The sequence below is a fragment of the Rattus norvegicus genome, chromosome 7 (assembly GCF_036323735.1).
Source record: "Rattus norvegicus strain BN/NHsdMcwi chromosome 7, GRCr8, whole genome shotgun sequence".
Classification (NCBI taxonomy): domain Eukaryota; kingdom Metazoa; phylum Chordata; class Mammalia; order Rodentia; family Muridae; genus Rattus; species Rattus norvegicus.
In genome coordinates, this window is record NC_086025.1 from 10,448,214 (window position 1) to 10,471,475 (window position 23,262).

The 23,262-nt window shown below is 54.3% G+C and overlaps 3 protein-coding genes and 1 non-coding gene across 18 annotated transcripts; 1 reads left to right on the plus strand and 3 right to left on the minus strand.

The window, feature by feature from the left end:
* Window positions 1-732: 732 nt before the first annotated feature.
* LOC120094052 (U6 spliceosomal RNA) lies at window positions 733-839 on the minus strand. The gene has a single exon (XR_005487728.1). It is a non-coding gene; the product is annotated as a U6 spliceosomal RNA (small nuclear RNA).
* Window positions 840-1,059: 220 nt separating this feature from the next.
* Window positions 1,060-13,584, plus strand: Med16 (mediator complex subunit 16). Of its 15 annotated transcripts, none has more exons than XM_006240861.5 (16): window positions 1,060-1,192; window positions 2,035-2,200; window positions 2,560-2,667; window positions 2,853-3,022; window positions 5,083-5,514; window positions 5,950-6,055; window positions 8,463-8,618; window positions 9,272-9,480; window positions 9,609-9,815; window positions 10,259-10,469; window positions 10,922-11,055; window positions 11,439-11,522; window positions 11,607-11,799; window positions 11,980-12,196; window positions 12,869-12,952; window positions 13,143-13,582. In XM_006240861.5, exons 1-16 carry the CDS (start codon window positions 1,115-1,117, stop codon window positions 13,267-13,269), a joined length of 2,682 nt encoding a protein of 893 aa, XP_006240923.1. In that variant the 5' UTR covers window positions 1,060-1,114; the 3' UTR covers window positions 13,270-13,582.
* Window positions 13,585-15,559: 1,975 nt separating this feature from the next.
* Cfd (complement factor D) lies at window positions 15,560-17,283 on the minus strand. Its single transcript, NM_001077642.1, is given in 5 exon segments — window positions 15,560-15,777; window positions 15,939-16,196; window positions 16,342-16,489; window positions 16,580-16,736; window positions 17,229-17,283. Coding segments are annotated over 5 exon segments (792 nt in total). The 3' UTR covers window positions 15,560-15,603.
* A 2,380-nt stretch (window positions 17,284-19,663) lies between these two features.
* On the minus strand, window positions 19,664-21,512 carry Elane (elastase, neutrophil expressed). The gene is made up of 5 exons (NM_001106767.1): window positions 21,426-21,512; window positions 20,974-21,130; window positions 20,720-20,861; window positions 20,067-20,300; window positions 19,664-19,948 (listed from the first exon to the last, which is right to left on the minus strand). Exons 1-5 carry the CDS (start codon window positions 21,499-21,501, stop codon window positions 19,742-19,744), a joined length of 816 nt encoding a protein of 271 aa, NP_001100237.1. The 5' UTR covers window positions 21,502-21,512; the 3' UTR covers window positions 19,664-19,741.
* Between the last annotated feature and the right edge of the window lie 1,750 nt (window positions 21,513-23,262).

Genomic DNA, 23,262 nt, shown 5'->3' on the forward strand with positions numbered 1-23,262 from the left:
TGGACGTGGAGGAACCTCAAGTCTTGATGCGTTAGTTCATTTTACAACATGTAAAATGCATAAAGATGGGTGCCAGGCTGGGGTTTGGTGGGGAAAGCATTGGCTACCATGCTCAAAGCCCTGGTCCCATCTCCAATACCACATAAACCGTTACATGTGACCAATGGGTCAAGTGAGTTTCAGGCCAGCCTGGGCCATATGGGACAGACAAGTCTGATGTTGGACACCTTCAATCCCAGCACTCAGGAGCCAGAGGCTGATGGATATCTGAGTGCAAGGTCTACATAGCCAGGGCCACACAGTGACCCTGCCTCATACAAACAAAAGCCACTTGAGGGCCAACAAAATGGCTAAGCGGGTTAAGGTGCTTGCTGGCAAGTTCAGCAATCTGAGGAAGGAAAGAACTAATTCCGGGTCCTTTGACCTGCACTGTGGCAGGCATGTCACCCCCACCCCCCACCCCCACCCCCACCCCCACCCCCACCCCCACCCCCACCCCCACCCCCACCCCCACCCCCACCCCCAACGGTGTAAGTAAGTCCATGGCCAGGTGATGCACTTCTGACACCCCAGCAGGTAGAAGCTGTTACAGGAGAACCTCATCAGTGGGAGGCCAACCTGAGCTACAATGAGCCCTTCTGTCGAGAAACAAAATGGGAAAAACGTGTGCGGGCCTTCGTAGGACGTTATGCTGTATGCCAGTTATGCTGTATGCCAGTTCCTCTGAGAGGGCAAAATATGGAACGCTTCACGAATTTGCGTGTCATCCTTGCGCAGGGGCCATGCTAATCTTCTCTGTATCGTTCCAATTTTAGTATATGTGCTGCCGAAGCGAGCACGAACTACGGGCTTACCCAAGACATATTTATAGGCTCAAAATTGAGCTACTTCGCACTTAGGGTGAGTTTTCTCTGAAGGAATAGTATTTGTCCTGCTTATATAGTTAAGCCTTTCTATAAGATCTAGCCAATCATTCGAAAGAACAGATTATTTGTCTTTTATCGCACGTGTAGCCTCAATAATTACTAGGAAATTATTATATGCAAATTAACCGGGGCAGGGGCGTAGTCCGGTTCCCAGAAGTCTGTTCGAGGGGGCCGGCGCGGGCCGAGAAATGGCGGCGCCGGATCCCGGGCGTTGGGGCGAGTGTGGACCGCGGCCGCCCGGTCGGCTGGGCGCCCGGGGCGGACAGGTCAGTGCGGAGTGCGGGGTATGGGACTCCTGGCTGGTGCATTTCTGGCTTGGCCCGCGAGCGGAAGGCCGAGGGGCGGGGCCTGCGGGGTCAGAGGGCGGGCCTGGGAACAAAGCTTGCTGGGTAGAGGCCGGTGAGGGGGAGATGTGATTAGGTTCCCCGCTTAAGGTGAAGCCTGAGGCAACTAGGCTGGGGAGGGGGCGTGGTCCGAGGGGCTGAGACTCCCTGGGAGGGGCGTGGCCTGAGGTTCCGAAGTTGAGCGAAGGGGCGGAGCCTGAAGCAATAAGTCTGATAGAGAAGGCGGTGGGCTAAGGAGCGGAGCCTAAGGTGGGTCGGGGTTAGGGACTGAAGATCTGAGACTGATGCAGAGGGGTTGGTGACCTGATAGTCACAAACTGAAGAGAAGCGGGGGATGAATAAAGTTAGTAGTTTTGTTTGGAAGCAGAGCCTAGTGTGATTAGATAGTGTGGGTGGAGCTTAACGAGCTTGGGCGGGACGCGGTGAAGCACGTGTGTTAAGCCTCAGGTGGGCCTTGGATGTTAACTTATTGCGAGTGGGACTAATGGGCTGGGACGCGGCCTGAGCTACTAGGTTCCGGGGCAAGTCTCTGGAGTGTAGACTGAGGCCCAGACTGAAGTGGTAGGAGTGGGCCTGGTTGTGTGTGTGAGGGTGCTTAGCACTTGTAGGCTGAGCTCACAGCGATCTGGGTGGGTGATAGGTGGCCTAGGGAGGGGTGACCTCAGGTGGGGCATCATGGAATTTCTAGCAGGGCTCGAGCTGGAGAACATTCTAGACCCACTTTAGCCGGGAGCTGCTATAGAGCATGCCTCCCTTCTCCCCAGGAGCCAGGGACGGTGCTGGGTGCGGTGGGTATGATGGACCTAGCCTATGTGTGCGAATGGGAGAAGTGGGCCAAGAGCACGTACTGCCCGTCGCTGCCCCTGGCCTGCGCCTGGTCCTGCAGGAACCTCATTGCCTTCACCACAGACCTACGCAATGATGACCAGGGTAAGTGCTAGTTCTGTTTCCCTGACTGGGACCTGGGGATTGAGACCAAGTGGGTGGGCTGTGATTTCCTCATACAATGGGTCCCGATTTGGTAGGTTCATGGTGGCAGAGCCAGGCTCTCCATTGCCAGCTACAGGGTTTAGAGAGGCCTGGGAAAGCAAGGTGGGAGAAGAGACATCCACACTTTGGTCACCATCCTCCAAATCTAGTGATAGTGCCTCTGGAGAGACACTGGCTGCACTGGATACCCTGTGTAGGGATTAGCAGCATGGGGGAGGGGTGTTATAGGAGAGGGGCAATGGGGGTGGGAATCATGGGCACTGTGGACCACACTGACCTCAGTGTTCTCTTTCCTGCAGACCTCACACACATGATTCATATCCTTGACACAGAACATCCCTGGGAAGTGCACTCTGTCAGCTCTGGCCACAGTGAGGCCATCACCTGCCTGGAATGGGACCAGTCAGGTGAGGCCATGAGGTTTGCTCTCAATCCAAAGCCCAGGACAGCATATGCCACCTTCCTCAGTCATCAGTCCTAAGTCTGGAGCCTGGGGACAGCCACTGCCCACTGGGAGTCCAGAGTGGGGAGGGGACACCGAGCAGTTTACCTGCCCATCAGAAGGGCTCCTGACACAGCTCTTTCATCACAGGGTCCCGGCTCCTGTCTGCCGATGCTGACGGGCAGATCAAATGTTGGAGCATGGCTGACCACCTGGCCAACAGCTGGGAGAGCTCCGTGGGCAGCCAGGTGGAAGGGGACCCCATCGTGGCTCTGTCCTGGCTGCATAACGGGGTGAAACTGGCACTGCACGTAGAGAAGGTGAGTGTACCACTGGGGGACCAAGGGGTACATGGAACGGAACCAGGGGCTGGCATGTGCTGTGAGTACCTGTGGGTTACTGCTGTCCCCGAGAGCCTCTAACCCTGAGCCTCCCTTTCAGCTATGGCCCCTGGACAGGGAGTCTGTTTAACAGATGTCTGCGTCTGCAGTGCTGTCTTACAAACATCCTCAGACCCCAGAATCCTCCTGTCTGTCTATATTCTGGAGTTCAGCCACTTAGGAGCGGGGACAGAGTTGGACTCTAAGTCCTTTTCCCTTAGTAAGGGAGGGGAAGTGGCAGCCTGTGGGTCAGGAAGCACAACCAAAATTCAGTTCCATGATTGCTACAGGTTTTTGGAGCCTAACGGCTTTCACATTGCCTCTCATCCCCAATTCTAGTACTTAGGAGGCAGACAGCTCTCTCTGAGCTCAAGACCAGCCTGGTCTACATATCCAGGTCCAGGGCAGCCAGGGCTACACAGTGATACTTGTTCTCCAAATTTAATGTAAGGGCTAGAGAGGTAGGTGGCTCAGTGGTAGGAGTACCAGCTGCTCCTGCAGAGGACCTGGGTACATTCCCAGCCCCTCCATGGCGACTCACAGCCATCTGTAACTCCAGCTCCAAGGGACTCCGTGGGCATAAGCTCTTTGCAACCTAGTCCTCTAGCCCAGCAGAGGCAGCGGAAGAGAAAAGCTGTTAGGCTATGGGGGAAGTGGACCTGATGAGCAGTAGCTCTTTGAGGGTGAGCTAGCAGTGGTTCAGTCCCGCAGCAAACACCAAATAGGACTTAGCAGGCAGACACCAGGCACGAACCAGCAGCTGTAGTTCAATCCTGAAGAAAAACACCAGGAACCTCAGGAGCAGTTCTTGGCTGACTTTCTCTCAGTGACAGCGTTACCACAGCATTGAGCTCAACGATGCCATGTAAGGTAAACTAATGCATGCGTGTCTTTAGTGAAGAATCGTGAGGCAGAGCAAATCAAACCACAGCTCAGTGCCCGTCTCCCACTGTCTGTGAGGTCATAGTTCTACTCCTTCATTGTGGGTTCTTTACCATGTTTGCTATAGCAAATCATCCTTTCCCCCGTGTCTGCTTTAGCGAGACATCCTTTCTCCTGTTTGCTCCATCCAAACATCATTTGCCATAACTAACTTTCCAAAGAACTAGAAGTTCCCACTTGAGGACCCTACACCTTTCTCTGACACCCACAGACACCTCAACCCAGGGTAAATGCAACTCATCTTTTGCTGTCGTCGTTCTGGTTTTTAAGACAGGGTTTCTCAGTGTAGCCCAGGCTGTCCTAGAACTTGCTCTGTAGACTGGGCTACATTCAAACTCAGAGATCTGCCTGCCTCTACCTCTTGAGTGATAGGATTAAAGGTGTGTGCCACCACCACCCAGCTATAAATCTTTAAAAAATTAATGTGAAAATTGTATTAGCTGGGCAGTGATGACCCACCCCAGTACTCTACCCAGGAGGCAGAGCAAGTGGATCTCTGAGTTTGAGACCAGCCCAGTCTACAGAGCAAGTTCTAGGGCAGCAAGGGCTACACAGAGAAAACAGTAACAAAAAAGTTTTATTGAGCCGGTTATGATAGTGATAGTGCATGCCTGTCATCCCAGAATTTGGAAGGCTGAGGCAAGACGATAACTTTGAGTCTAGCCTGGGCTATGTACACTGTCTCAAACAAACAAGGTATGTTTTGTATGTAAATTACATCAATTTGGAATTAGAGACTGTAAAGAGGAGTAGCTGGCACTGAGGCAGCACTCCACAGAAAATACACACTGCCCCCTGCACCACAGTCAGTGCCATAGCCATCTTGCTGCCTCTGCTGCAGAGACAAAGGCTGTGAGGTCACTACAGAGAAACTTAAAGTACTCCTATAGTCCCCTGAGAAAAACGCTAATGCTTGCATACTATAGAAGAGGAGACTGAGGTCAGGGTACCCCCCATTCATGCAGTGCTCTTGCTACATTGTTGCTCTTTGGGGGTTGGTCACAGAAGGCAGCCCCCAAGAAGCTGAGCAAGCCCTTCCTCCTATTTCCCCTTCTCAGTCTGGTGCCTCCAGCTTCGGAGAAAAGTTCTCCCGGGTGAAATTCTCCCCGTCTCTCACGCTGTTTGGTGGCAAGCCAATGGAGGGTTGGATTGCGGTGACAGTCAGCGGCCTGGTCACTGTGTCCCTCCTGAAGCCCAGTGGGCAGGTGCTGACGTCCACGGAGAGCCTGTGCCGGCTGCGTGGCCGAGTGGCACTGGCCGACATCGCCTTCACAGGCGGTGGGAACATCGTTGTGGCCGCTGCGGACGGCAGCAGTGCATCGCCCGTGAAGTTCTACAAGGTGTGCGTGAGCGTGGTGAGCGAGAAGTGCCGCATCGACACGGAGATCCTGCCCTCGCTGTTTATGCGCTGCACCACCGACCCCAACCGCAAGGACCGGTTCCCCGCCATCACACACCTCAAGTTCCTGGCGAGAGACATGTCTGAGCAGGTGAGCTGTGGTGTCGTCTTCAGCTCAGCCAGCCATGTCCTGTGGTGGGGTCAGAATCTGACGGACCTGGTGGGAGCAGGGAAGGTTCCTGCTGGTCGCCCAGGGAGCGTCAGCGTCCTTTGGCTAGGGGTGCCTTCCTCCGTCTGCCTCTTGCCCTCCTGCCTCACCTTCCATGGTGAAACCAGGTCTGAAGGATGCAGGTAAATCCCCTTTCCTAAGTTCCAGCTACCACAGAAGGTGGCCTATCTGGGGACATGTCTTGTTGTGACCTGTCCACTGGTCAAAGGGTTGTCCGGCTTTGTAAAATCACACAGCCGCAAACCTCTTGAAAGCCATGGCACATTTGTGCTGACAGTCCTGTGTGGAGCCATCACCAGAGGATACACGGGAGGTGGGTGCTCCAGGAGACACCCCCTCACTGAGCCCCACCCTCAGGTGCTCCTGTGTGCATCCAGCCAGACCAGCAGCCTAGTGGAGTGCTGGTCCCTTCGGAAAGAGGGCCTTCCTGTGAACAACATCTTCCAGCAGATCTCGCCTGTGGGTGAGTCGTTCAGGGTTCCCTCCTGAGGGAAGCTCAGGGCTTTACTCATGGCTATTGGGGTTCAGACAGGGTCTCATTCTGTGTCCCTGGCTGGCCTTGAATGCACAGAACTCCACCTGCCTCTGCGATGAGAATTCTGGGATTTGGGATTCTTTAAAAACACAAACACGGAACTGTTATCTTGTTGTAAGCCCAGGAGTGAGATGTGGGGCTGCTTCAGATGTCCACAGCAGCTGACTATGATTTATGCTGACTATGATATGCTCTAGCAGAGGCGTGGTTTTGTTAGCTGCAGGTAATTTCTAAGATTGGGTGACATTTGGAATTCTGGGAACTTTTCAGAGGGTGCATACATGCCAGGGCTCTGAGAGCTGGGGTTGGTTGTGGTTTGTTAGCAGTTGTGCTCAAAGAAGAAACAAGAAAGGAAAGAAATTCCGTTCAAGGCTCTCTTTCTCTCTCACCTCTCTCGTTTCTCTCCTATCTAGTGATAGGACTGAAATGGGAGTGGGGGTGGCAAAAAGAAGAACCCACAAAGTAGCAAAGGCTGGCTACATGCCTCTGCCTCCTGAGCCCTAGTATTAAAGGTGTGGCCTGTTAATTTACCTTCCACAGTCCCGGGGGCTGTTGGCTTCTTGCCTAGAGTAGGAAACTAAGGCTCCAGAGCCCTGGTAAGGACAGCCTGGGAATGAACACACACTACACACACACACACACACACACACACACACACACACACACTACACACACACACTCATACACACACACTACACACACACACACTCATACACTACACACACACTACACTCACACACTCACACACTACACACACACACACTCATACACTACACACACACCATACACACACCACACACACACACTCATACACTACACACACACCATACACACACACACTCACACACTACCTACACACACACACTCACACACTACACACACACCACACACTACACATACACACACACACACACACACACACACACACACACACAATGCATAGGCCCTGGGGCAGGGGGCCAGCAACCAAGGGCTGAGCCTTGGAGGGGCACCCACAACTAAGGGAGGCATTTTACTTTGAAAGCCATGGAATCATCTAGAAATCCAGGTCAGAGAGAAGGCTGGAGTTGAGTGGAGTGGAGCATCTTTACCAAGACCACGCAGGACAGCACTCCACAGGACACTTGCTTACAAATGGTGACTGCCCAGGGGATAGCTACTGAGGCTGCCCCGCAGTGCCCTGGCTCAGCCCTGCATAACCTTCCCCACAATACAGAAAGAAGTGAGGCTGGAGGGAGGGTGCGGACCCTGTTGCTGTGGAGATTGCTAGAGGACCTAAGTGGCCTCAAGAGGCCCGTGCTGCAGTTACAGTAAACTGCCCTTTGTGGCCAGCAAGTAATTAAATGTGAATAGCATCCCCGCTGTGTCTCCTGCAGATGGCTGTGAGTCACCAGACAATCTGGGCTCACTGGTGATAGTGGGCAGCCCCACACCAACCCCCTACACACACACACACACACACACACACACACACACACACACACACACACACACACGTGCGCGCGCACCTCCCACAGATGCCCAGTGGGTGGTGCTTGGCAGCCATGGCTACCCAAGCTGAGGTGTGACCATGGTGACAAGCTGGATGTGGTCAAGCCAGGGGTGTGGCTAAGATGCCCTGGGCACCAGCCTGGCTGCCATTGGCCCCTGACTTCTGTGTTCCCTTTGTTTGTTCATTCCTTTGAGTTTTGAAAAAAGTCTTGAACTCTAGCCCACCCTCTCTGACATCAACTCTGAGCCATCCTCCTGCCTCTGCCTCTGGTAAGCTGGCATGACAGGTGTGCACCTCTCGCCCACTGCTCTCTGTGTCCCTTGTGAGAGAGCAGCCTCCGTGCAAGGAAGCACTGACTGCTCTAAACACTCTAGCCTCAGTTTCCCCTTGAGGGTTTTACTTGCTGGGGCTCCCTGTGGGGTCAGGACCAGTTTCAAAGATGGGGACTGAATAGATAACCCACCTCCTCATGCAGGCTGGGCAGGAAGGTTTTTTTTTTTTTTTTTTTTCTTTTCTTTTTTTTCCAGAGCTGGGGACTGACCCCAGGGCTTTGCGCTTGCTAGGCAAGCGTTCTACCACTGAGCTAAATCCCCAACCCCTGGGCAGGAAGCAGGAAGGTTTAAGGCTAGCCTGGGCTACATAGAGAGCCAGCAGGCCTCTGAGATCCTGTTTCAAATAGGAAAGAGAAACGCCAAGACTGGGTCCTACTGGCTAAGGGAGGAGTGCTTGCTGCCCAGAGTCCTCTTCCTGAATTAGGACGGGTGGCCCTGCTTCCCTGAGGTAGAGCTCACCTTTCTGTTACACCCTCCCACACCTCTCCTTTTCCTGTCCCCAACTGTTCAGTTGGTGACAAACAGCCCATGATCCTCAAGTGGCGGATCCTGTCAGCCACCAATGACCTGGACCGTGTATCAGCTGTGGCACTGCCGAAACTGCCCATCTCACTCACCAACACTGACCTCAAGGTGGCCAGTGACACCCAGTTCTATCCAGGCCTTGGTACGTTAGACCCAGGAGCAGTGGGCACAGCACCTGGATCTGTGTGTGTCAGGGGTGGGGGTGGGGTGGATTCTGAGTGTTAAGGGTTCCTTGTCTCATGTTGTGTTAAGTGTGATAAGGGTCCAGAAAGTTGCCAAATAGCTGTGCTCCTTAATATATAAAGAGCTGTGGCCAGTTAATAAAAAGCTGCATTCCCTATTATGTAGCGTTGTAGCTGATTAACAAGTTATATTCCTTAAGACGTACACAGCTTTAGCCAATTAATAGAAAACCACGCTCCTTAATATGTAAAGAGCTACAGCTAATTATCAGAGACAGGAACACTGTGAAATCCTGTTGCTGAGACAGATAATCACTAAGGTATATTATATTGTATTAATTATATTATATATGATCCTGGGTTCAGTTCCCTCAAGGCCCTGCTTGTAAGTCAGTCAGGTGCCTTCTCTAGCCAGCTGCTCAGCTATGAGGTGGGGTTGCTTCTGTGTGCCTAGGTTCTTGTTTTCCTGGCTCTCTCCTGTATGACAGGGAGAATGCACTAAAGGTGGGGGTCAGGTGGCCAAGCCTGAGGAATATTCTGGGAGGGAGCCTGGGGCTCTCTGGTTTTTAGGTCACCAAGAGGAGAGACCCTGACTGTACACCTTTACCCCCAGGCTTGGCGCTGGCCTTCCAGGACGGCAGCGTGCACATGGTGCATCGGCTATCCCTTCAGACCATGGCTGTATTCTACAGCTCGGCCCCACGCTCTCTGGATGAGCCTGCCCTGAAGCGCCCACGCACCACAGGCCCCGCTGTACACTTCAAGGCCATGCAGCTGTCCTGGACTTCGCTGGCCCTGGTGGGCATCGATAACCACGGGAAGGTGAGCTTGCTGACGGGGAGGGTCAGGGAGGGACGGTTGGGATAGGAAGGGGAGGGGAGGGGAAAGGAAGGGAGTGGGAGGGCAGCTGGCGAAGGGGAGGTGCATCCCTTATGCATAGCCTCCCTCAGCTCAGCATGCTGCGCATCTCTCCGTCCCTGGGCCACGCGCTGGAGCCCAAGCTGGCCCTGCAGCATCTGCTGTTCCTGCTGGAGTACTGCATGGTGACTGGCTACGACTGGTGGGACATCCTGCTCCACGTGCAGCCAGGCATGGTGCAGAGCCTGGTGGAGCGGCTGCACGAGGAGTACACACGCCAGAAGCCTGCCCTGCAACAGGTGGGCGGGTCATGTGTGAGCCACTACGGCTTCTACTTGAACCATCCCCAGAGTCACCTGCCCCTTCTTTCTGTGGGGTCATAGGTGCTGCCTGTCCTATTGCTGACCTCAGAGTGAGTGGGGCAGTGGAGGGGTACTAGGCTTGTGGAGCCTGCAGCCAGAGGCTGGGGCAGGAGGATCATGATTTGGGGTTAGTCAGGACTGCTCCCCAAGAGTGGAGAGCACATCATAGCATGTGGGGGACTCATAACTGGTCACTGTCACCCTCCTGGGGACTTGGACTTGTATCCACTGAATCACAAAGAGGGGAGCCAGAGGTAGCCCACCTGGGGAGGGTCCCAGCCAAGTGGCCCTTTCCCATAATCCCTTGCTCCCGGGACCTGGGTGCGAGAGCCCCTAACTGGCCAGACCTTCCAGTCACTGCTGTGCCACCCCCTCCCAAGGTCCTCTCCACCCGGATCTTAGCCATGAAGGCCTCGCTGTGCAAGCTGTCACCCTGCACCATGGCTCGTGTGTGTGACTACCACACCAAGCTGTTCCTCATGGCTATCACGTCCACCCTCAAGTCGCTGCTGCGCCCACACTTCCTCAACACCCCTGACAAGAGCCCTGGAGACCGCCTGGCCGAGATCTGTGCCAAGATCACCGATGTTGGTGGGTGTGCAGCCTTCCCAAAGCAAGGGTCATAGTCACCATTTAATCCAGAAGCAGCCCCTGAGGTGGGTCCTGGAGAGGCACTCAGCCCCGACCCAGCCTGGGGTCTGAGGTGTGGCCTGGTGGTAGAGCACCTGTCTGGCATAAACAAAGGTGTCCAAGTCTACAAGTTAGCGGCCAGCCTCGGGTACACGAGGTCCTGCCTCCAAAAAAAAAAAATAGTGTTTTTCTGAGTGACCTAGGGTTAGCTTGTGGTATAGCACTTGCCTTTTCGCAGGTGAGTGATAGTCCTTGTAGAGCTGTAGTGGTGACTTCCGGCTGTCCTGAACGCAGGTGGTTGAGACCCACTGTCTTTTGTCCAGCATGGGCAGGAACCACCCCCGGGGACCCGTGGGGGTTTTAGAGCCAAGATTTCCCCTGTGTTCCCTTAGCACCTTTCACTGTCCCCACAGACATCGACAAAGTCATGATCAACCTGAAGACAGAAGAGTTTGTTCTAGACATGAACACTTTGCAGGCGCTGCAGCAGTTGCTACAATGGGTGGGAGACTTCGTGCTCTACCTCCTGGTCAGCCTGCCCAACCAGGTGGAGCCCCGCCCCTGTCTCGGCCCCGCCCACTGGGCAGCCTGCCCAACCAGGTGGAGCCTCGGAGCTCAGCCCCGCCCCCGGAGTTTCCCCTCCAGTCTCCCAGTCCTAGCCTATATGTCAGTGAGCTGCTGTCTTTGTTTCTCACTAAGGTAGCACTAGCTACACCCCACAGCTCCTGTCTGTCTATGGGAGCCGTCAAAAAGTGACTCCATCTTCCTGTCTGTCCCCGGGTCATTTGAGGCTTCTAAGCTTCAAAAGCCTCAGGCTGCAGGGTCATAAGTCCAGCCCCTGGCTTCTTTGGTTCTGTAGGAGGTCAGCCAGGGTCAGGCTGGGAGCAGCGCAGACGCTGGACTGGCCTTTTTCTGTGTCTCGGTCTATAGGGTGCTGAGCACAGTTCTGGCCTCCCCGACTCTGCCAGCCATGGCCCTGTGCTGAAGTCACATGTGTCCCCTGACTTCACCAAGGTTCGAGGGCTAGCTGTGACTGACCCATACCATAGTTGGGGGCTGCTCACATCCTGCCCTCACCCCCAGTGTCCCCACCTACAGGGCTCCGCACTGAGGCCGGGCCACAGCTTCCTCCGGGATGGTGCCTCACTGGGTATGCTGCGGGAATTGATGGTTGTCATCCGAATATGGGGCCTACTGAAGCCCAGTTGCCTGCCCGTCTATACAGCCACCTCAGACACCCAGGACAGCATGTCCCTGCTCTTCCGGCTGCTCACCAAGCTGTGGATTTGCTGTAAGGCATTACAGTGCCCCCTGCTAGCATCTTCCCTCAGCCTACCTCCAGAATTTAAGCCCTTGATCCTAGGGTGCACACCCCTCATTCAGTTAGGACGTCTGAGGACAGAGCCCCAGGGATGCTGTAGTGGGTACCACTCGGTCATATCAGTGTAGTGACCCCTGACCCTCCCCACAGGCCGTGACGAAGGCCCAGCCAGTGAGCCCGATGAGGGCTTGGTGGACGAATGCTGCCTGCTGCCCAGCCAGCTGCTGGTCCCCAGCCTGGACTGGCTTCCTGCCAGTGACGGCCTGGTCAGTCGCCTGCAGCCCAAACAGCCCTTGCGCCTGCGCTTCGGCAGGGCACCCACCCTGCCCAGCAGCACCTCCATCCTGCAGCTGGACGGCCTCACCAGGTATGCACTGCCCACTCATCCTTCCTCATCCCCCGCACGCACGTGCTGCCCCGCCTCCCTCACCCCCCCCGCCCCGCACGTGCCGCCCCGCCCCGGAAGGTCTCCACACCACAGCTTCCCTTGAGGCTCTCTCCTACAGAGACTCCTGCAACTTCTAGGGCCTGGTGTCTCCCCTAACCACCTTCTGCTTCATCGGGTCTTTGTACTCTAGCTTCGCTCTGTGTGTAGAGATGGTTTTTGTTAGTTTTTGACAGAGGGTTGCCCTGGCAGCCTGGAACTCGCCCTGTAGCCCAGGCTGGCCTCATACCTGCTGTGTGGGAGGAATCTGACCCACCAGCCTCCACCTCTGACTCACACCTCTGCGTGTAGAATCCATTTTCTTCCCTCCCACTGATGTGCCCAAGCTGTAATGGAGCCCTCACTCGTTCCAGGCCAGCATTTACAGATAAAGGACTGCCACGCCCCTCCCACAGCAAAGCCATTAACCCCTCCTGTGTGTCCACTGTCCCATCAGCCACATTTGGAAGGTTCTGGAAGCACAAGCCCTATCTCACCAGGAAAAAGCCATCAGCTGTTTCTTATGGTTGAGCCCCAAGGGTCACACACCAGAAGCCACCCTCGGCTGCCTGGCTGACCCAGGTCCCACGCCCCTCCCTCCCCTCTCATCCCCAGGGCCCCTGGGCAGCCCAAGATCGACCACCTTCGGAGGCTACACCTGGGTGCCTACCCCACGGAGGAGTGCAAAGCCTGCACCAGGTGAGAGCTGCCAGCCATGGCCAGGGGCCTCCGCTTCCCTCCTGGGCACACAAGACAGCCTGCGATCTGTGGGGTAGGGGCTTGGGGAGGGCCTTGGTTGTGGCCTTGTGTCCTACCTGGCTTGAGCAGGCTAGGGTCTGGGGGCATACCGTCTCCCCCACAGTACAGGCAACAGTCCCTGGTTCCCCAGGTGTGGCTGTGTCACCATGCTGAAGTCACCCAACAAGACAACTGCTGTGAAACAGTGGGAACAGCGGTGGATCAAGAATTGCCTGTGTGGTGGGCTGTGGCGGAGAGTGCCTCTCAGCTGTTCCTGAGCCACAGCCCGCCAGTCTGCGTATGTACAGCCACTCTCTGAACAGATGCAGGGGACTGTCTGTGATGAAACATTGACATCCTCACTGGGGCACTGGCACCGGCAGCAGCCTGGGTCTGCCCCTTCTCGGGGCGTGTGCGTCTCCAGTCCCATGGTTTTATCCAGCCCAGCTTGAAGGAGCTGGGCTGCTCTGTGTTCATCCTTTAAAACACCACAGCCCATATGCCCCTGTCCTGATTGGGGTATCTGCCTCAGTTTCCCTTTGGGACCTATGGGAGGGGAAGACTAGCCCAATAAAGTTCTCTTGTACCCCAGGCTTATGCTGTCACCGTAGTCCCCATCACTGCCCACCTCTTGCTGAGATGCCCACAAATAGGGAAGCTGAGTGACTGCTGGCCTCCATCTCCTGGTGTCTGTGGCCTTTGCTGTTGGTCCCCAGAGGAGGGGTCCTGCCTTCAGGCATGTCCCTGCAGCTTCGGGAGGCCAGGCTAGCGCAGGGCAATGGCCTCCTCCACGGGGGGCGCTGCTGTTTGTGGCTGCTGCTTTCTTCTACCCTTTCAACCCCTACCACTAATAGGGATAAGGGGTAACGTTGTTGTTACACTACTTCCTGTGGAAAAGCATTGAGTGAGTCCCTTGGGGGAGTTTGACCTTTGCCATCGTGAAGTCTAACTTCTTTGCACAGGACTACTCAACAGCCAGCAACTCACTCGCCACCAGCCACCAGCCACCTAGCATTTACGTGCCCTCTGAAAAGTCCCCAGAATCCAGATGTCACACAATCACACAAATGTCCACAGCTGGCAAGACCAGGCCTCTGCTAGAGCAGGAGGCAAACCAGTCAGCTGCTGTGGACGGGCCAAAGCAGCCCCACATCTGAGACTAAAACATTATTTCTGTTTTTCTAAAGAAACCACAACCCAGAATTCTCACTGTACCCCACATCACTGTGAGTGAGCCACAGCCAGACAAGGCAACAGGGCCAGGTTGGGTACCCCAATTTAGAACCACCTTTTCCCCAACATTTTTTTTAACATTTTATTTATTTATTATATATTATGATTACACTGTCGCTATCTTCAGACACACCAGAAGAGGGCATCAGACTCATTTCAGATGGTTGTGAGCCACCATGTGGTTGCTGGGATTTGAACTCAGGACCTTGGGAAGAGCAGTTGGTGCTCTTAACCACTGAGCCATCTCTCCAGCCCTTTCCCTAACATTTTATTATGCCACCGAGGACGACCTTGAACACCAGACTGTCCTGTCTACCCAGTGCTGGAATAGGCAGGCGGGTGCCTGGGAGACTGGTGAACCCCTGGGAGACTGGTATACCCCTCGAGGGGTTTGTGACTTCCCTTCACCCTGCCCACTGCTGCCCCTAGAGCACTGCCTCTGCCAACAGAAGCCACCAAGCAGCCTGGTGTTGCAGCATCCTGGCCGTGCACAAGCCTGACTTCCTGACCTGTAGCTGGAAACATGGCCACTGTGGTGGCAGGCGTGGGGGTCCACCCCCTGCATAGGCTCCTGTCCTCCTCACCAGTCCTGTAAGGCTGCCCGTCTGTCCCCTCGGTGCTGACCATGCCTGGATGTGAGCATGAGTAGTGGCACAGGCTCCTTTGTTTAGAGGATTGTGGGACACGTGGTATTAAAATACTAACTTCCCGAGAGAGCATAGCTGGGGCCTGCCATGTCTGTGGCTGTTTCTCTCCCCGAGCCTGGTGGCAGCACACCGTTAGTGCTCAATAAATGCTTGTTCATAAAGAGGATTCCCAGCCGAACCTGCCTAGCAGAAACAAAATCCAGACACAGGATTCTAACATCTTTCGCAGCAGGGTCTCACAAGTGGCTTCACTTCTCAGGACCTCAGTCTCCAATACCTACAAGAAGCTGGAAGACTCCCTTTGCCTCAGTGTCCTGTTCTCCTGGTAGAAAGGCACAGGGTTTGGGTCCTGCCCATTGTTGCCCACAGAGTTCAGCCTGTGTGGACCCCCTCTTCAGTGAACCAGTATAGGCTCTGGTTTGGAATCCAGTCTTTGCTCTGTGCCTCGGTTTCCCATTTTAGTGTTTATGTGGTAGGATTCAACTTAAGAGCGTCTTAGCCAAGTTCAAGACCTGTCTGAGCCAAGACAACAGTCCGGGGTGTAACAGAACCTCAGTTGGGTAGGAGTGAGCCCCGCCTCACGGTTTTAAAAGGAGGACGCGCGCCTCCGTGTGGCCGAGCGTGGAACCACCCGCCTTCAGCCCCCTGGGTGTGTATGCAGTAGGCACTCAATAAAGATGCACACGGCTTAGATGCATGCATTTATTGTGAGTCACGGTCTCCGGTGTCCCCTCAGGCCGTCACGTTAACACTCACGTTACCACTCAGAACGTTTTCAATCCACGGCACGTAGGTTGCCACGCGGGTAAAGACACCTGGCTTTCTCCGGTTGCCACAGACTCGAGATCCCCACGTAACCACAGCTTCGACCGCATCCCCGCACACCAGAGGACCGCCGGAGTCGCCCTGTGGGGCGGGGCCACAAGTGACATGCCCACCCAATAGCCAGCAAAAAAGTTCCTGAGATTCCCGAACTCCGCCCTTCCCACAACCCACGCCCCTCAGTAGCCTCCACAGTCCCTCAACTCCACCCACCCACACCACGTGACCCAGGCTGTGCCCCTCACCCTGCAAGTGTCCCTGCGGTTGCTCTCTGCACACATCATGTTCTTGGTGATTGCCCTATCATGGTACGTGCGCAGATTGCAGGTGTTCCGGTCCATGATTGACACTGTCAGTTGCTGCAGGACATCGGGCCTGCGTCCCGCATGAGTGACCACGCCCCAACCGGCCACATCGCAGAGCGTGCCGGGTTTCACCTCCCGGTCCTCGCGTTGCAAGGGCAGGGGTCTCACATGGGGACCCAGTGAGGCATTGTGGGAGAGCTAAGAGTGGGAGGAACAGAATGTCAGAGTAGGAGATGAGATCAAGAAATGGGATCTAAGCTGGACTGGGGTGGTGGACAGGGATTCCGGTGCAGCAGGAATGTTCGAGGCTAGACTCTGAGTAGGAAGGACCCAGCTTCCTCACCTTAAAGAGCATGAGGTCGTCCTCAACGCTGTCAGGCCGGCTGCCCGGGTGAAGCACTACACTTTGCACATCATACAAATGCTTGTAGGGTTCAGGACTGGACAGGGAGTGGGCACCCAGGAGCACCTGCACAACCTCATCCTTGGTCCTGGGGACAGGACGAAGGCCCATCTCAGATCCACGTCCCAGCCTCCCGAGGCCCTACTCGCCCCACCCCCACCCCACCCCTGCCACTCACACTCCATCCATGCAGTGCGCGGCGCTCAGCACCCACTGCTCATCCACCAGGGTGCCACCGCACACGTGCGTGCCATTCACTTGCACTGAAGCCATGTAGGGCCGAGCATGGGCCATGGCCTCCTGGCCACCCAGAATCCGACCTCGGGGCTGCGCAACTGAGATGCGGGAGGGGGTGTGAGAATTAGGGCGGGCTGCACCTAAAGAGAGCCCACTCTGACCACAGACACCTCCAACCGCGGGTTGCCCCAGATCCAAAAGCCATCTCAGTAAAGTGTATTTCTGAGGGGCTGCAAATTCAGCAGCCTATTGGGTGGCTCACGCCCCCTCAAGACCACAGTGAGCCTGCAGCAGGCTGAAGACAAATTTGCAGGGGTCACTTTCCTTCACCAAATGGGTCATCAGGCCCTTTAACCCGCTGACTCTTCTCACTGGCCCTAAGGCGAATTCTAGTTCTTTAATTCTAGAAAGTCTACAGATTTCAAATCCAGATTCTTGCTGTTGGGCCTCTGAAACCAGAAGGCTCAGATTACAGATTCACAATCTGGAGGGGGGGGAGGGGTGTGTTTCACTGCAGGGGACCTCTGGTGCACCCCGCCCACAGGCTGCTGTCTGTGTGTCCAGCTGCTGTTCCTCCCTGCTCCACTCACCACATACAGCCGCCTCCAGGACCACCAGAGCCACGAGGTACACGGAGCTGTGCATTTTGACACCACTGACCCAGGCAGGCTCTCAGGGTTGTTTTATGGGCAGGCGACTGCCTCCTGCGCCCTGCCTTGTGGGCAGGGACCCAACTAGGGAAGGGGAATCTCAGTTCTCCATGCGTCAGCCCTTCTGGATTATGTGAGCCTGCCCAGTGCGGGGCGGGGAAGGGGGGGAGGCAATCCCTCCTGCATAGGACCCCAACCTGTGCCCACCCCAAAGATAGGTAGAGAGCAGAGGCTGGACCACCTATTGTCCTGGCCCAGAAAGTATCCTTCCAGCATGGTGTCTGAAGCAACTGGGGCCACAGGAGGCCAGCTGGTAACACCCTCCATTCCCCCCCTTCCTCCTTCAACACTCCCCCCTGCCCCTTCCTTCTTCAACTTGGAGAGAAGTTTGCTTGCCAGTGGGGGAAGAGCAGTTGAGTCCTTTGTCCTCATTCTTGTGGCTGTGGGGTCTCACACCTCAGCAAGCAGCATGTCACCATAAGGTTTCATTTCCTGTGAATTCTGCCTTCAGGTTTGGTTTGATCCATGCTCAGTATCTATCCTCACCAGGCTCTCCTCGGTTGTTATGGGGACCCTGACTATAAAATCAGATCCTCATGCTAACCAGTCTTGATTGGCTGATCCTAGGTCACAAACTCCTCACAAAAGCTAATCCTTAGAGTGGCTTCCAGAGGGAAGAGATTGGAGCAAGGAGGGTGGGAGCTTGGGGGTACAGCTCAGCCACTCCCTGTCAGAGTAGTAAGTTCTCTCTTTAGAGGTGACATGATGTTGTAGATGTGTTGCCCACAGGACACCTTGAGCCCCAGGACTCTCATTAAAATCAGAGGCCACCTAGGTGGCACACACTTTCAACCCCAGCACTCAGGAGGTGGATGCAGAAGAATCTCTGTGAGTTGGAGGACAGCCTGGGTTACATAGTGAGTTCCAGGAAAACCATGGCTGTTGACTCAAACAGAATCGGAAGCCCTTTGGGGCAGAACCAGATTGTGAAAACAGGAACCTAAGAAATGGTAACAAAATTTGGCAACCACCCAGGGTCATGCAGCACGGGACACTTTAGTAAACAACTCCAACTCCGAACTTCCACAGACTTGGAACTTGCCCTGAGAGAAGTGGGAGAGAGTGCAGGGATGAGGGTTGGGCAGGTAAAAGAGATCATCTAGGGAGCACCTGGAACAGAACTTTGGTGTCTACCACTCCAATCTCACAGGAAAGTGAATAATGCCACCACCACCATCACCATCACCACCACCATCACCACCACCACCACCATTACTACCACCACCACCATCATCATCATCATTGTCATCCATGATGTTTGTTTGGAGACAGGATTTCTCTGTGTAGTCCTGGCTGTCCTAGAACTCATTCTATAGATCAAGCTGGCCTCGAACTTAGAGATCCATCTGCCCCTGTCTACCAAATGCTGGGGTTAAAGGTTTGTACCACTACTGCTTGGCTAGTTTTATTATTTATCTTATTTATCAGTATACTTTACTTATGTACTGTGTGGAAAGGTGTGCAGAGAACTTGCTGAAGTCCATTTTCTCCTTCAGCTTCATGGCAAGCACATTCACCCAGTAAGCCACTTCACCAGTCCTAGATTATTTATTATTTTATTTTCTTTTTTTTCTTTTTCTTTTTTTTTTTTTCCGGAGCTGGGGATCAAACCCAGGGCCTTGCGCTTGCTAGGCAAGCGCTCTACCACTGAGCTAAATCCCCAACCCCCTTTATTTTTCATTTTTTTTAAAGATTTATTCATTTATTATATATAAGTACACTGTAGCTGTCTTCAGATACACCAGAAGAGGGAATCGGATCTCTTTACAGATGGTTGTGAGCCACCATGTGGTTGCTGGGAATTGAACTCATGACCTCTGGAAGAGCAGTCGGGTGCTCTTAACCACTGAGCCATCTCTCCAGCCCCCCTTTATTTTTCTTAATTATGTGTATGAAGTATATGTGTGTATGGCTGGTACCTACATTGTCCAGAGGAGGGCATCCAGTCCCCTGGAACTGGCCCTGTAGGCAGTAGTGAGCCACCATATGGGAAAACAGGTCCCCTACAAGAGCACCAGACACTCCTACTGCTAAGCCATCTCTCTACCCCTCTATTTTTTTCTTATTTTCTGTAGGCCAGGCTGTCTTAAACTCTTGGGAATCCTCCTGCCTCAACTTCCTGAAAGCTGAGAGCTAGCTGAATGTGGGATTTAGGGAGCAGAGAGGGCCTCTCTGACTGACATCCTTTTATACAAAGTGGGGGAACATGACTCCTGTCAGGTTTTTGGCCCCAGTTTGGCTGCAGTGTCTCCAGGAGGTGAACCTTATGTGAGGCAGTGGCTGTGTTCTAAAGCAGCAGACATCAGACTCAGTGTACAAAACAAAGGTTGCTTTTATTGTGATAAAATGGGGAGGGTGCCTGAGGTCTATGGTGGGGGACGGGGGGACGGGCCTTAGTTGGTCCTGCCCTCTCTCTCTCGGTCTTTGGGATTGGTAAGTGGCCGGTCATCATGGCTGCGGATAATGGAATTGATCCAGTCTGCAAACTCAGCCACAGGGGCGAAGGCATCTGGGTAGAATCCAGATCCACAGCCTCCTCGGATGAAGGAGTCAATGCCTTGGACAAGGTTGTTACAGACCAAGGGTCCACCAGAGTCCCCCTGTGGAGGCATCAATGTCAGAGGCTGGACCCCTAGTCACTCCCCTACCCATGCTCCAACACTGGGAAGTCCTCCCTGGGGTCCAACCACTCTCCCTGCTGCTGCAAAGGGTACTTACAAAGCAGATGCCTGCCTGCCGGCGTGGCACCAGAGTGCATACATTCACACGTCGGCGGCACAGGTTAGTCACCACTGTCACATTGAGCTCTTGGAGCACACTGGGCAACGGTCTGTTTGTGCCCAACCTGCCCCAGCCCATGGCCACACACGGAGTTCTGTTACCCACGCCCTGGCCCTGGGCAGGCAGCTCAGCCACCTGCACATTGGCGTTAATGGTAGCTGAGCCATTGAGCTACAGTGGGGAACAGAGGGGGAGGGGGAAGACATAGAACACCAAGAGGTTACACACAGGGCACACTTGATAAGAATCCTCCCCACCTGACCATCAAGTGGTGGAAAAATTTAGGAACTAGAGGAAGAAGTGAATATTTCCTCAGAGTTCCTCAAGCTGCAGGGTCAGTGTATGGAAAGACACAAATAACAGTTTGTTGATTGAATACTGCTCAGAGCTTTCCATATATTATCTCATTTAAGTCTTCAACATCCACCCCACGGGATGGTTCTTCTCTACTGTGCTGAGCTGGAAGTGGCTCAGAGGGTGATGCCTGCAGTTGCTCCAGTGTGTACCTGTCCCCCAGCCCGTTCTGCAGTTCCCCAAGCTGAGCCTCAGGACATTTGCATGAGGCTCAGGTTCCCAGACTGGAGGCCCACCTGGATAATCACAATGTCATTCAGGAGACGTGACGGGTCAAAGCCGTTCTCAAAGATGCGCTGCACAGAGAAGATTTGTCGAGTGGGCTCCCGTCGCCGCAGGTCATGGGCTCCCAGCACCACTTGCACTGACTGGAAATTTCTATGGACAGAGGAGAGGGGAGGAGAATGGGTGGGAATGCCCACCTGACCTCTTGACCCTGGTCTGACCCACATGGATACCAAGGGCTGAGAGGGGAAGGAAGGAAACTCACCGGCCATTCACACAGTGGGCTGCTGACATGACGAAGTTCCTGGCAATGAGTGTGGCACCACAGAAGTGACCTCCACGCCGCTGCAGGGACACCATGAAGGGCCAAGCATGGGGCTGGGCTGGCCGGCCACCAACAATCTCTGAGGCCAGTGCTGGACCTGGGACACACAGAGGAGTGAGCCCCAAGCTGCTTAGACCCTCAATGAGAACTCACAAAATTGGCTAGGAAAACTGAGGAACAGAAAGGACAAGGGACCTAGACCAGGTTGTCACTCGACTTGAGACACAGTGCCTTCCCATTGACTGCCCCCAGCCTTAGAACCCCAGTTTCCTGATAGCGGCCTTGCCACTATAAATCTTCATGTCTTTTCCTGGGATCCTGGCGGGTGTGTGGATAGACAATGGAGATAGAGGAGAGGGCAGGAGGGCAGACGTGTGTCCATCTGTACTCACAGACCAGGAGCAAGGCCAGCAGCATGGAAGCCAGAGTCTGGTTGGATGGTCGGTGGAGAGCCATGGTGGGCTGCATTCTCGTGGCTCTCTACACCCCCACCCAACAGCCATACTTATAGCTGGAGGCAAAGGCCGTTGTATTGCCCCATGCAGGCCACAGCCCCACTTCCTCCCTGAGACAAGACAGTGAGGGTGTCATGGAGAGGTATGTACCCCTCACGGTCCCCACTTCAGCTTTATCCATGCTGTTGAATGTCAATGAAAACTCAGCAAGACTTCGGTCTTTTCTTTTTCTTTTTTTTTTTTTTTTTTTTTTTTTTTTTTTTTGGTTCTTTTTTTTGGAGCTGGGGACCGAACCCAGGGCCTTGCGCTTCCTAGGTACCTAGGTAAGCGCTCTACCACTGAGCTAAATCCCCAGCCCTCTTTTTCTTTTTAAATGGGATGGTGGTGGCTAACACCTTTAATCTCAGCACCAGTGAGACAGAGGCAAGTGGAGCTCTGTGATTTGGAGGCCAGCTTGGTCTACAGAGCTAGTTCCAGGATAACCAGGCCTACACAGAGATACCTCTGTCTCAAAAATAAATAAGTGGGCTGAAGAGACGGCTCAGTGGTTAAGAGCACTGACTGCTCTTCCAGAGGTCCTGAGTTCAAATCCCAGCAACCACATGGTGGCTCACAACCATCTATAATGGGATCCGATGCCCTCTTCTGGTGTGTCTGAAGACAGCGACAGTGTACTTATAAATGATAAATAAATAAATCTTCAAGAAAATAAATAAGTAAAATCTCAGGTATCTCAGGCTAGCCTCATTCTGCTTCAACTGCTTCAACCTCATGAGTGCTAAGGTGACGGGGTACACCTCCATGGCCATGTGGTGTCCTGTGGCTACAACTTATATTGACAGCCAATCCCTCTGCCTCACAGGCACAGTAACAACAACCAACACATACATATGAGAGAGAGTTGCTGTGTGTGTGTGTGTGTGTGTGTGTGTGCATTCACTCGCACAACAGGTCGTTTTAACTTGGGGTTCAGCACATTGCAGCACACTGCAGCCAGCTCAGCCCCTAATTTGTTGGTTGCTCCTCACGACACTCTATCCTGCCTGATCCTGTCCAAGCCCGGGCACCCGTGAGAAGGAAGTCCTGTCCTCGGCAGTTGCCAGAGTGTAGGTCCCCATCTGGAACCACACAGGGGGTGCACTCTTCTCCCATAATAGAGACAGGACTTGGGGCCCAGCCCCCACTCTGTGGCAAACTCCCCTCCTGTCTTTCCAGGCTGTTGCAAAACCAACGTTCCATCTCCAGGACAGGGCATGGGGTGGGGTGGAATCCAACGGACTTGGGCAGGTGGGCAGGATGCCAGGGCCCATGCCCGCCATGCTGGACTTCTCTTTCCCTGGGACCCCAGACAAACCGGTGCTCCGTGTCTCCTGCTCTCCCCAGCTCACTCAGACTAACTGGTTTCCCTTCCTCCCACACAGTGAGCACCTACTGTATACACCACCCATGTCACGTGGACGGAGCCACAGGGCAAAGAAAGCTGCCTGTCAGATTAGACCACAGCTGTGCTCACTGAGCACGGCCTGTGTACTCTGCTCACCCATCCTGTCTGTGTAGGCTTACTTTGCCTTTAGGTGCCGCTGGGGGAACTTCAGGCCCTGAATGAATCCCTCTGTAGTTGAGGTTTTTCCTTGACCTCCGTTTAGTGTCCCCAGATCCTCTACAAAAAACCAGTCCTGACACAGTGGTGAGACTTGGGAACCCCTCATGGGTGTTGGGAGGACTGAGAAGACGCTGGGGCTGGGGTTCAGTGGCAGGGTGCTTGTCATGGGTG